This window comes from Dermacentor variabilis, chromosome 11 (assembly GCF_050947875.1).
Source record: "Dermacentor variabilis isolate Ectoservices chromosome 11, ASM5094787v1, whole genome shotgun sequence".
Lineage (NCBI taxonomy): Eukaryota > Metazoa > Arthropoda > Arachnida > Ixodida > Ixodidae > Dermacentor > Dermacentor variabilis.
In genome coordinates this window covers 10034872-10048761 of record NC_134578.1, presented here as the reverse complement: position 1 = coordinate 10048761, position 13890 = coordinate 10034872, and the positions used below count along the sequence as shown (strand labels likewise).

Below are 13890 nucleotides of genomic sequence, written 5' to 3'. Positions count from 1 at the left end.
GCGATATCAATTGCACGAACGCTCGAAGTAGGAAAAACGCCGTCGGCGCCGCCGCCCATGAGTTACGTGCCCGAGGTCGAACCTGGGTCGCCCTGATCACCAGCCCGATGCACTGACCATTAGGCCAATAGGCACACGTATTCTTGCATTGCGCCAAGGCCAGCTAGCTTTTTTAGATGATTGCCGTATGTGTGTTACTGCGCAGCACGGACGTGCAAAGGCACATCCACGCACACCAATTTTCTTTACACTGAAGGCACAGAAATGGACAAATGCATAGAATTTTATTAACCGTTGCACGCAAGCTTCACTTCACATAGACTCCCAGATGCGTGTCGCATCTGCATTTCTTTTTTCTAAATGCTAGCTGCATAGTCAAAGACACTTAGGAGATAGGTAAGTTTCCATGTAAATTCCAATGAGAGCAACATAAGTATAAAGCGTAAGACAGCAAGATTCCCTGGGAAGAATAACATATTGCACCATTTCTTGTGGATAGAATTCAATGAGCTTTTTAACGATGCAAAAATACACGAAATGAGATATATATCACTCGTTCCCTATGAAGCCGCCGTTAAAAAAATTCTGTACTTAACTGGGGAATTGTGAATTACTCGGAAATGTTGTGAGGGTCATTCTCAATATATTGAAGTCAAAGAAGACTGGGGCGAGTTCGTCAAAATAAAATAGGAACATCTTATGTCTCGTAACGTTCATCCAGACACTTCAACTAGGCCGCCAGAATGCTGTCGTGAAGTTTCTGCCTTCTTGTGAAACCAGTGCTACATCGTTTCTGGCCCTTCCTATTCATATCAAACTTGGTGCGCTGACCTGCGGTATTTGATTGGAACGCTTAATCTGTGTTAGACCAACTGTGTAACTCAATTAAATGCGCAAGCCAGTCATAGAATGTAGTCTTGATCGCGTATGGCCGGGAGTTGTTTTTGAAAGCGCTGTGGGCTTCAACAAGACGCCAAGGGTCGTATGTCTAGTATGCCGCCACAAAAATGCTCGTGCATTCGTGTCTTGGTCATCATACAAATGGATCACTGTTTAATAATTCTGTAAAGGAATATGTAGTGTTATAGATGTAAAGCACCGGTTGTCACCTTACATTTAGCCATTAGCACTGCCTTTTCAAGCATCGGTTCCATGGTAGCGCGGCGTGTTTTGTTTCTATAGTGATTACCTTTCGGATTGCTCTCTTCAATGCAGTTTGGAGCATCTCGTGCACGTATGTGTGTAGCGGCTTGTGTGTGCATTTTTCTTGAAGCAGATGATGAGAAAAAAAATGCTGTTTCAAACTTTTCGCAGTGTCATTTTACCGCGCGTCAAACTTTGGAATAACCTAATTTTAATTATTTCAATCGTTTTTTTCCTTTTGTTTTCACCCTGAAGGTCAAACTGCGGTACGAAAGTGTGAGTTACTTAAGAATCATACCTAGGCTTGTAGGAATTGAACGTGCACAAGTAAGTATTTCATTGCCAATCAGCACTTCCAGCATGGCATGCTTTTAAACGTTGGGAAATTTCTGAAGGGGGTTCGAATTCATTGCAGCAGGCGAATTTCGGAAGCATCAGTGAGAAATATTTTGCATCGGGGACTAGTGATAACATGATGCCCTGCACTCTTGTAATCACTCACTCACTCACTCACTCACTCACTCACTCACTCACCCACTCACTCACTCACTCACTCACTCACTCACTCACTCACTTACTCACTCATTCACTCACTCACTCACTCACTCACTCACTCACTCACTCACTCAATCACTCAATCACTCAGTCAGTCAGTCAGTCAGTCAGTCAGTCAGTCAGTTAGTCAGTCAGTCAGTCAGTCAGTCAGTCAGTCAATCAATTAATCAATCAATCAATCAATCAGTCAGTCAATCAATGTTTAGTATAGTTCCAAAGTACAGCTGAGAGCTTTTGTACTCGTTCATGTAAATTGTTATACACTACAAATTATGTACAAAATACAAGTGAAGAGAAAATTGGAAGGCAAGAAACAAATAGGGAGAAAAGCAAAACGATTGAGGTGTACGTGAAAAGGAGTTAATCATACAACATGAATATCTAATGACGTAACTTGTGCTCTATTCTGATTTACCTCCTGCAGCAGGGTCATGACTCCTACGAAGTGATGTATGGACAAAGTATGATTTCAGAAGATACTCTGAGAAACCTACAGTCGCACGTCGAAGGGCGGCTAAGTGACTTCAAGGGCGCTGACGCCGTTATGCTGATCACTGGGTATGTTCCCCTTCATGGCTCCTTCTATATCAACACTCCCTGACGTGAAGTTGATATTCAAATTATCTGCCTAACGTTGTGGGAATTTCGTTTCGTTTTAAGACCACCAGTGAAACAGCAGGCTGGTGCACTGTGCTGCTCTCAAAAGTTTTCTATGCGTGTGTTTGTTAAACCGTTTAGGCGACTACAGCTATCCACTGTGTAGCGTAGGAGAATGCCGGTAACTCTAGACACCACTTCTAGGTCCTTCACTAGTTAATAACTATATGTCGCAACGAGAAGGCAACGGTCTTCTTTCTTCTATTCCTTTCATTCATCTCCATTCCAACTGGCACTATGTTTGTTGAAAGCGACGCAAGAAGCCACCTATGTTGGTAGCTTCTTTTAAATGACGCGTTTTACACCTTTGAGTCAGTTTCCTAACAGAAGATTTCGGACATTTTTAGTAAGCGTTATTTATTTATTTATTTATTTATTTATTTATTTATTTATTTATTTATTTATGTATTTATTTATTTATTTATTTATTGAAAGTACCTTACAGGGCCTAAAAGCGAACTCATTCCAAGTCTTCGAACGCTTTCAATACAGACTTGCTTGTCTGCCATTTCTGAACATTCTGTATTATTTTACAGCTGCAGGAATAAGAATCATCTGTGCAGGCTCATAATGTTTCTATGTTTTCTTTAATAAATGATTATGCTCTAGAAGACTACAGCCGCACTACTCTGTGTTGTCGCCAGATGGCTTCCGTGGTTCCGCTAATCAATGAACAACCTAGAATATTGCAGATTATAAGCTGAAATAAGCATGATTTGTTTCGCAAGCTGTTTAGCACACGACACTTGACAAGAGCTGTGAAAAGGGCGCCATCTTGGGTAACGGCTCTCACCTAGACTTCCTTTGTGCCCAGCACAAACTAGCACTTTCATTTTTCAACTTTCAAGTTTATTTTCGCATTTTCCTTCCATATTTTCATATATTATAGAAATTTTTATTTAAATGCAAGGACAAGGAGTAAAAAGCTGAACAACAGAAGCTTCACGGGATGCCGCCTTTTTCTTTGGCATTCAGTTACAGCGAATACACCATGGGAAAACGGATTACAGAAGTACAATACATCCACATCTATACATACAGGGTGTTTCAGCGAACACTTTCAAAAATATTCAAAAGTTGCTTGTTGCAGAACTCACAATTCTAGTTCATGAGCTGGCCTATTCGAAGCGGCGGACAATACTTGCACAAAAAATTGAGATACAAAATTCACTAATTAATAAAAATTCACTAAATAAGTTTATAACTACTTACATTATGGCCCATATTGCAATTTACAAATTCCAACCGTGGAGTTCGCAAGGCGGATCCACTTGGAACGAATTTTCAAGATGACACCAGTTTCGAGATACAAATTCCCGAACTTTGCGGAGAAATGCATTGGCGTTCCAGTTAATTTGTTAACAAAACGTCGTTTCATGCACTGAAGCACACAGGTAACTGAAACGCCAATGCATTTCTCCGCAAAGTTCGCGAAATTATTTTTCAAATGATGTCCTGAGAATTCGTTCCAAGTGGATCCGCCTTTGTGAAGTCCACTGCCAGAATTTATAAATTGCAATATGGGCCATAAGATAATCAGCTTAAAACCCCTACCATTATTACATTATCAGCTAATTATATTCTTTCTGCTCCGAGATAAATATCAGTATTGCAGTTTGCGTGCTTTTGCTGTTGCGTAAACAGTACAGCGTTAGTTCTATCCGTATTAACCGCTACTGAATTTGAATTACACCACTCCTGTAATAGGCTTAAAGTCGTGATTGTCGCCGCGTGTTGATGATGATGATCATTTCCATACTATGGCACATATTCCCACAACGTGTGATAGGCGAAGAAGCATGTCCGCATGTTAATTATGAAGATGATTTGCGTACCGTCGTACACACTCAAAACAGGCTAAGAACTGAGTCGGTACATATCGTGCCAATGACACCTGGCGCTTTGAGATGATCGCCATGTGTTGATGCTGATTATGACTTCCCTACTATGGTACATACCCAAAGCGGGTTCGGCCAAAAAGTATGTCAGCGTGTTAATTGTAATGATGCTTTCCATATTATGGCACACACACAAAGAGGGATTGCCAAAAAATTTGCGGTACACATCGTGTCAACTCCAACTAGCTCTCTGAATTGCTCACCGCGGGTTCATGATGATTCCATACGATGGCACTTAACAACAACGGGAGATAGGCCAGGAAGCGTGTTGTCATGTTTATTACGGTGATCGCTATTTCCATACTTCGGCACATATCCACGAAGGGAGGTTGTCAAGTAGCGAGTGCTACAATGGCGCATGGCCAGTTAGTAGGAGGTACATAAACTGATAAGTACTATGTTCCTTAAGGTAGAGATCAGTGGCTACATATCGTGCCAACGTAAACTAGCTTTTTGAGAGGATAACTGCGTGCTCGTGATTATGGTTTCCATACTATGGCACATATGCACAACGGACTGGCCAGGAAGCGGCCGCAACATTTAGGATAACCAAGACGGAATGAGGAAATACAAGTGTGTGTAAGATTTGTCGCAATGCGTAGCGCGAGTACGTGAGAGGACACGTGGGCGCCAATTTCTTGGCGCCAAAGACGAAGGAACGAAATAGGGAAACTTATGGCAGCTCATTAACCGCTTCGCGAAAGCTTCGCTTCACATGGATTCTCACCGGAACTTTGGAACTGCATAATTTTTTTTCCTCGAAATGAAGCAGACCTAGATAATAATAAAACGACAAAAGCCACAAAAGCCAAATAACATTTATATTACCATTTTTTTTGTGCCAACCCCCCCCCCCTTGCACCGGCTTGCTGTAGGTACCTTTGTATAATGACACGTCCTGTTCGTTGCTGCATTCACGCCGAAAGCCAACATTTAAAAAAGACGCACAATGACTGTTCCCGCGGTGTACGAATTCTGTGCGTTCACAGTGGTCTGGCGTTGCAGTGATCTTCAGTAATGTAGGGCAGCGGCAGCGTAGAGTAATCGGTACAGAGTACTGTCCTGTGGCTTTATCGGCATACCATTTTCCTAGCACCAAGATCCTAGAATCTAAGCAACCCTAGGTGTTTCCTAACTCACGTTTCTTTTAAGAATATCGGCCTAGACTCGAATAAATACGGTGTAAGTGAGTGAACAAACGAATTTATTTGTCTAAGTAGACAGCGAATATCTCGGCATTGCTTGTGTGCTCCGTGTCTATAAGTGTGCACTGACATAGCCCAGTTTCCGGTGCTCCGTGCACAGCATTCACGTAGTTAATTGTGTACAGTCGACTACGTAACGTTGGTAGCCGTACGAAGGACGTGCTCGTTAAACAAGTAAATATGATTGCACCATCACCTCATTGCATCCCTTTCAATCCCGTTGTTTACATATGCAGACGCCACTTATGTTTCAATGTTCTGGCTAACCACGGCCAGAAGAAAGAGCCTTGAACATGGCGCTGAATGCAGATGTAATACGCTAATAACCAAAAATAAACGTCAGGCGTGGCTTTGATGGACAGAGCAATGCGATAGAAATTATAATTCAAGAGGTACAATATCACGTTTAACGAGAAGTTCTCCGATTTGCTATGTCTCATAGTGGCTACCTCGTGTTCTTTCTAGCATAAAAATCCCTCTACCTAACAATAACAGGGAAATCTACTTTTAACAAGAGTGTTTTTGTTCATCTCATGTCATAGCGCATCACGTACGTATAAGACATCAATACCCAGGAAAATATCTTAGTACGAAGAAAGGCATAAATCTTTATATATTCATGGTATAGGTCCCAACTTATTTGAGCAAGGTTTGCACCGTATTTTGTAAAGAATACATAAATATAAATGCCTTAAGAGAGCTCAGTGATACTTTCTGATTGAAGGGGTCATTGTCGATGCAACACTTGTTCTTTTAGAAATCGCGCATTATCTTGTTTTCATGGCTTTTGTTGTGTCCGCGCTAGCCAGGATTCTGCAGAATATGTAGCACTAATCATGAACTTCTTTTTTGCAGGAGCACTTGTATATTGTGAACTTTCAGGAACAATTGTTTCTTACGTGAACTTTAGAAGTGATGTCACTGTAATTGTTATAGCTGTTGCATCCATTATTAATGTCGTTGTGGGCATTGTTATCATGTCACAAAGTACCCGGTGGCACTAACAGGCACCATCTCCTTAAATGCAGCTAAAAGGAAAGATGCTCGCAATACTGAGCCGAAATGTAAATGAACAAGCATAGAAAGAGCCCGTCATAGCACTTGCCATAAAAGTTATCACAAATGCCGATACAGCAGACACCTTTATCAAACAGCTGTTCTAAGCCACAATGGTACCGTGTTGTTTAGTTTTCTTCTGTGAGACATCTCATGGAATTTCAAATTAGGACACGTTATAATAGCGACCATGCTTTGACTCTTTCAGACACTCCATGATCAGCGTTAGCACTGGACAGATCAGGAGAGGTGTAGCAGGTGAGGCTCGAATGCGGTGCCATGGCATGTAAGATTGCGTAGGCTCGATGTTAAATGTTTGCTACTGAGTCTGGTCTATGTGTACCCTCTTGGGCAACCCCATTTCACGTTTAGGGTTAGCCATGACTGGAGGTATGTGCACGAGGCGAAGGGTGGCGGAAAGCTTGGACATCGGGAGAGGATATGCCGGCATTGTTCATTTAGCTCACGAGCTGGCGCACTTGTACGTATGACTTTTGAAACCGCATATGTCGTGTTGTCTATTTCTTTTGCTAGGTGGTACTTTTAGTTTGTATAATTCGATGTAGGCTTTATTTGTATCATTCATGCTTATCTTGTGTTCGATTTTGTGCCTGAGTCCACGCGCTTTCCATGCTTTGTCCTTACTCTATGCGCATGTACTCTGCGTTCTTTTTAACTGCCCCATACTTTTAAAGTTAGAGCAATATAGATCACAGTGGCGATATTGAGATTTCAATGGGCAGCCTCTATGTAAGGAGTAACTTGCGCAGTTATGTGCGCAATTACTGAAGTATAACTACCTGTATTCTTAAGGTAGGCTAGGTTACGTTTTAATAATTGTTATTAGGTGACTAAAGCAAACGAGCCTCTTGGAGCTCGTAGTCGATATTGTACAGCTGAGCGAAGAGAATGTTAATAAATAAGCTCCTGCGAAAAGCTACGCGAACAAATGTTTGACATTCGTTTGCTCTCTAAAAGTGAAACTTGTGCGGTAAAAGAGCGTCTATGACGTCAATGACTCCTCCTTGCACTGTCCCCACTGGCATCGCCCCGTAAAAAGGTGCCTTGCGGTTTGTCTTCGCTATGTTGAAATTTGAAGTTCATGGCAGATTTACTTGAACAGTAGTATGAACTTTAGACGATTTGCGGGGCCCAACAAAATTGTCTCTTGCCTTCAGTGGCAGCGCAATATCGCGACGTCTGTGAAGGCGCGTTAAATCCGCGCCATCATTCCGTTGCGCATCTCTTTAGAGACGCAGCAATTTTTATGCGGCAGGTGTTCGATGCTATACCAGCATTAAAGCTACACAACCTACACGCAAATAATTGTGCTTAGAAAACCGATAGAGGGACAGCTAAAAGGCACAGGTTCACCGGCTCATGCCGTTTATGATGATGGCACGATGACAGGAACGTGGGGAAACTGTGAGCTCGACCTCATGGGCGCTCTAATCCCGCATTAATTTCGCTTTCAGAGAGCCCTCAAATGCGATATATTCGTTCGCGTAAAGCCTAGAGGAACTTCTTTAATGAAAATTTCGTTGCTTACTCAGACAACATTGAAGATTGGCTCCAAGCTGCTTGTTTGCTTTAACCGCATAAGAATATTATTTAACACCTTAGTTATAGTAACTTAGTTATTTGCGCAAATAACTGGGCAAATTACTCCCTGTCTAGAAGCTGCTGACCTTGGAATTCGAATGGCGACAATAACGTCCCGCTATTTATATCGCTCTAATTTAAAAGATTTGGTCAGCTCGGAAAATAAAGGAAAGAAAAGATGTGGATCCCACGCACTGTGGGAATTGATGTAAGCGAAGCTATGGGCCAAGTTATTTCTGAGGTCACGAACACGAAGAGTGCTAATTGTTGCTGCGAAATCAAAGCGGAACGGCGCTAGCCCTAATTTTCATTGACCTGATTGCCACTAAACAGGTGTCCGCATTCTAAAAAGCCGGCAACGACTTGAAACACTCATCGAATGGAGTTAGAAATTTCCGATGCCTTGTCCACCGCGGGTTTTTGTGGAGAGTTGTAAAATGTTTAAAAACGCGTCCTTCATAGCATGCCTACAAGAAAGAGAAGAAAAAACATTTTGGTCCAATAACCAAAAATGACGTCTATTTTTTTTTTCTAATCGAATATGGCGTCACTTCCACTTTATTTTTTTCCCTCCGGCAATGTCTTCTTACGTAGAAGGCGCTTAGCCCCGTAAACGGCTGATTAACATCCATTCCCTTAACGCATGGGCTTTTATGAAAGCTTCGGTACGTTTACCTTGTTAGCATCTGCCACACCGATGTTTCTGCGGCGTCGCATGTTGCGCTGAACCCCCATGTTAACACCGCGTATTGTCAGAGCAGATTGAGAACGTGGATGTCCGACTAGACCGAATGTGCAACGAGACGGATTTCGGACAGGTCACATGACTGACTAGACGAAGTGCCCAACGAGACTGAAGGACCAACGAGCCAAAATGTCCATTATTGAATATTCCGTCTTATTGAACATTCAGACCGCAAGTGTTATATAACGCCAACCAACGAACACCAGCGCAGCTCTAAACCCTGCATTGTGTTCAGCACTTTCTGCCATAGAGAGAAACTGCCCATTTTTTATGTTTTCGTATTTCTGCGAAATCCTTTGTTGACCTCCGGCATTTCTGTGTTACAGGGTGTTATGAATGCACCAAACTGTGCCCGTTTTCTGGCGAAACTAATCTTCGGACCATCACCTGTGCCGTGCAGTTGTGGCGCCCAACCGCACCGATGAAAATGATCTTGAAACACTGCACCCAAATATTAGGATTGCTATTTTAGAGACGACTGCTGGAACATGCAGCTGGTTTGAGTTTCGAAGCAGTGAGATGCGCTATGCACTTTCGCCGATGCAAGTGAGAGCGCGATACAAACTTTTCGAAAGAGCAAAACGCACTGACATACGCGCCGCTGACGGTTAGCGCTGCGTGTCTAGTTAGAGCAGTTTGAGAATAACAAAGACTTATACGTCCGCTAAATGTGAAGCCCTGATGATGACGTCGGATGCTACCGCGGAATATCGCGCTTTGTAAAAAGAAAAATCACAGCGCTAGACATCGCCAGCATCCCCCACTGAAATGTTCGCGGGCTCGGGCTCTAGCATTGACGTCGCTGCTTAGAAGCGCACTTCATGGCCTTATCCGATCTAAGAGGTACCAGGCCAAGATAATTCGATGATTATATTCCAATTCTTTTCCTTTCTGCACTTCATTGGTAATCGCCAGGATTGTTCACTTGTGGGCTTTGTATGACAAGAAAGGATTGCGATAAAGTGGTAGCAAAGCTAATGTGACTTCGAGCGGTTGGGCGAAGCTGGTCTAAGCGTATATTATTATTGTTATTGCCTTGACTTTAGGGATATTGATAATCAAGCAATATTTTACGTGCATGAGCGCCGTTGGCTGACCTACTTTTATGCAATTTAAGTGCCTTATCATGTTGCGGCCTTAACGTAGAGCCCTATTACAGCGACACAACTAGAGTTGCGTATTTGACTTAGAGGGCAACAAACACGGGGAGTGACGAAAGGAAGACCAGACAGGAAGAGCGCTAGCCTGTAACATAGCGCTCGTCCTGTTTGGTCTTCCTGTCCTCTGTCCGCATGTTCGTTTGTTTCTTGCGCTTCATATCAAGTATGCAGTCTCACAAACTCGCCCAAATTTCAGCTGATATACAACAAGAGCTGGTGGAAAAAAATCATAAGCCATTCCACTCTCTCAAGGTGGATGACCAGCGAAGCTGCTTAGCACGCGGCACAGAGGTGTCGTGTGAGGTGTCCCCCATTGGCCTTAACTCATGCACCGTCGAGGTTCCACGCCTCGAATGCCACTAAAAATGCTCCTCCTCACGTCAACATTGTGAGACGCCTGGTAGCTACTAGGGCGCAGTTCTTTTTACACAGCCGCGGTTGCCTTGTGTGCTGCCTAGCTCCAACAGGTCGCACTCGCGTAGTGTTGGAACTGTGTCTGAGGAGTCCAAGTGTTACGCTAAACCTTGCTAAAGCTGTCAGTGCTTCACCCTTCGGATGAAACTGCAATTTAGTTTGTTTTCATTAAAATTCCTGCCCTTTGCTGATTTCAGCTGGGCCGATATGTCAAAAGCAAAACACGCTCAAGGAAATTCTTTCTCACGAAGAAGATAAGCACAGATTAACTTATACTCTATCTCAGCAGTTTCTTGAAGCACTGTGGACGATGCAGAACTCGTTAGCCAAAAGGAAGGCCGAAAGCTTCTCAAGATGGGTTAATCAGCGCCGCGTTGTCTGCTCAGCGTCAGCTTGCCGTCCTGTCGGCACAAGCTCCATGGTTGGTGCATTGACGCAACGAATGTTTGGGCATTGTAATTATAAGCTGGGGCTTTACATGAATATGATAGGACTTTGCTTCGTCTGTACGCTTTTTCAGCAGTGCCATGCGCAGCCTCCTTAGTATGTGCTAATGCCCTTGTAAATATTCAGCCGCGCCGCATCGTCTTTACGCGTCTATTTGGAATTTGCTCGCTGCTGTCATCGCGTTTCAGACTAGAGCGGGGTAGTAAATTAATGATACCGTGAGCAATTACGCCTTCGTAGCGTTTCTCATCGTCAGCGGAACATCAATGATAACGTTGTAGTGCCACCTGTTAAGCGAAAATCAAACCACTTTTGCGGCTAGGTGCCGCCTGTGGGGTCCTAGCAGAGTCAAAACTAACAGCTGACTTCGATACCAACGACAAAACTTTCTTAACGCTTTGCCCTCAGAGCGAGATGAGACAAAGCGATGGAGGACTTTTTTCATTTAGTTCTTTCTGTCGGATCGTTGAGCGAGTAACAAGTGCGAATTCGGATCGAAGCGGACAGTCAGTGCTGTATGTGCGCCGTCATGTTGCAAAGTAATCACGGTTGGGGTGGCTATTACGATTAGCATCGGTAACCGCCAGAGAAACTTGCTGTATACAACCTGAATGAGATAGGTCCTAACTTTTCACGTATCGCAGCTACGTATGATGTTCTAAACAAAAATAGAACTGTCTAATCCCGCCAGTAATCCGACAGTTAAGACCCAAACTAAATTTCTCAGCACAAGGATATTACCTGCTTCGGCAGTGCTGCAAGTTTCTTGTGAGATTGAACATAATTATAGTATGCTGTGTGCAATTCATGCGAAAAAAAGAAAAAGAAGGAACTCGATCATTAGACGACCATAATTAGTCATTGCAAGATCCGTGAAGGCTATAACTTGAAGAGGACCTGATGTCGGCGCGATAAACTTGTGCAACAATTGCCATGTCGCTCAACCCAAACAGAATGGGATCAAGTCATGATCAAGCGGCGCCCGTACCAGGCATTCCAGGAAACCAAGGTGCATACCATTGCCGCTGGACTGATGGACACATCATGAGCTACGACTTGAAGGACGAGAACCAGTTTACTTTTTCACAGTGCTCTCAAGAGCAGTTTGTGGTTTTCATAAGGTAAGCGAGAGTTCACCTGCCTACTCATCTTTGTTTTTTCTTTCTTTTCTTTCTCTTTGGATGTTTTTCCCCCATTCACAGCAGCAAACCATGCCACTTTTGTCTTTGGTTAGCCTCCCTGCTTTTTCTTCATTTCTCGCTCATCCTCAAGTCGCGTAAGATTTAATTTCGTATGGCGCGTTCAAGTCTAAAAGCTTAAGTTGAAATAACTTTGAATTGGTGAGCGTCCTAATGTCTCGCTACGCGTCCATTGTGCTCTCTGGCAACGCTTATAAACCGAGACCTCTCATTTATCAAGGGTAGCTGTTCGTAGTGTGTAATCGGCGATTCATTATTCATTTTTCTTTGCTGTTGTTATTAGTATCATTGCAAAACCTAGTGGGGATAGATTTTGTGATTTTCACTGGAATTTCGATTTCTTCTGGTTTCGCTGTGTATTTGCCTCGTTTTTCGGCACCTACTATCGGACGCGTACGTAGTTGTCATTGTCCCTCTAGTCCCTGCGATAGAAAAGCCACGCAAGAAAATTAGTTCAAGCAGCGAACCCATCAAACTTTCCAACGCTCTTTAGCTCTGCGTTCAACCTCTCAAACTTGACTATGCGTTAACGCGGTATTGCTGTCTTTTCGCTGCCAATGTCTGTCGCTCTAGCTCGAGATCACAAGCCTGGCAAAGGCACTTCATTATCGTGATCATATTAAGCATCCTATTTTTGTGTCCACTGCAGGACGAAGACCTCTTTTTGCGATCTCCAATTATCCCTGCGTTGCACTGCTTATTCTTACTTTCGCCAGCAAATTTCCTGATTTCCTTACCCCACCTAGTCTTCTGCCATCCTCGACTGCGTTTCCATTCTCTTGGCACCTACTCTGTATATGTAATGGTCCACCGGTTATCCATCCTACGCATGGCATGACCTGCCAAGCTCCAATTTTTTACCTCCAAAGTTAACGAGAATATCGGCTATCCCCGTTTGCTCTCTGATCTACACTGCTCCCTTCCTGTGTCTTAATGTTACCCATACCATTGTTCCTTACATCGCCCTTTACGCGGTCCTTAACCTGTTCGCGAGCTTCTTTGTTAACCTCCTGGTTTCATTCCAAGCAAATCATAGTAACTCATGTAACCGGTCCTCAAGACTGTATATTGCACATTAGAAAGTGCAACAACAAGTTATACTCGTACGTGCATATATATATATATATATATATATATATATATATATATATATATATATATATATATATATATATATATATATATATATATATATATATATATATTGCTTTTCCTGAATAAGAAAAAGGACGATATAAGTGGTCTTATTTGTCAGTGAAAAAGAGATAGTGGAGAGCACGAGCCACTTGTATAAGAAGGGCATACTATGCATATCTTTTCTCTTTCTTTCTTTAGTCCTTGTCATGTACAGTCGGGAGCGAAATATTGAAGACCCCCCAGCATCAGCAAAAAAAATTACTTTCTCTTAGCTCAGCCGTGAAACGTGAAATTGTCCAACTGCAAAACATTGGTGAAACGGCCACACGTGTAGGCTCTACCAGTTTGCTTCAGTATCATGCTTAAGCGCCTATAAGGAAAGAAAGCATATTCGTGCCATTGATGGTCTCCAGACTTTTGCTCGCGACTGTACTGGTTCCAAGCGTTTCAAATTCTTCTCTATTAAAGCTACGAATATTTCCTTATTTTCTTTCTCGGCTGTCCTACACATGCAGGCTTGTCCCTCCACGTTGCATAGAAAATACTTGGACAGGCAAGTTGCCTAAGAACTCGCGTAGGTATCCCGGTGACACTTTGTCCCGCAAAAAATTCTGCCGCAGGGAGTCTGGATCACTACAATCAAAGGAATGCACCGTGAGTATGTCAATGCAA

The 13890-nt window shown here is 43.0% G+C and overlaps 1 protein-coding gene across 2 annotated transcripts in view; it reads left to right on the top strand.

The window, feature by feature from the left end:
- Nucleotides 1–13890, top strand: part of LOC142564283 (venom metalloproteinase antarease TserMP_A-like) — a 39758-nt gene that overhangs the window by 9116 nt on the left and 16752 nt on the right. For both annotated transcript variants that reach the window (XM_075675228.1, XM_075675227.1), the window contains exons 7-12: nt 1399–1470; nt 2123–2256; nt 6723–6772; nt 6887–6995; nt 11836–12003; nt 13734–13872. In XM_075675228.1, coding sequence (XP_075531343.1) covers nt 1399–1470; nt 2123–2256; nt 6723–6772; nt 6887–6995; nt 11836–12003; nt 13734–13872 — 672 coding nt within the window. The remainder of the gene's footprint in view (nt 1–1398; nt 1471–2122; nt 2257–6722; nt 6773–6886; nt 6996–11835; nt 12004–13733; nt 13873–13890) is intronic.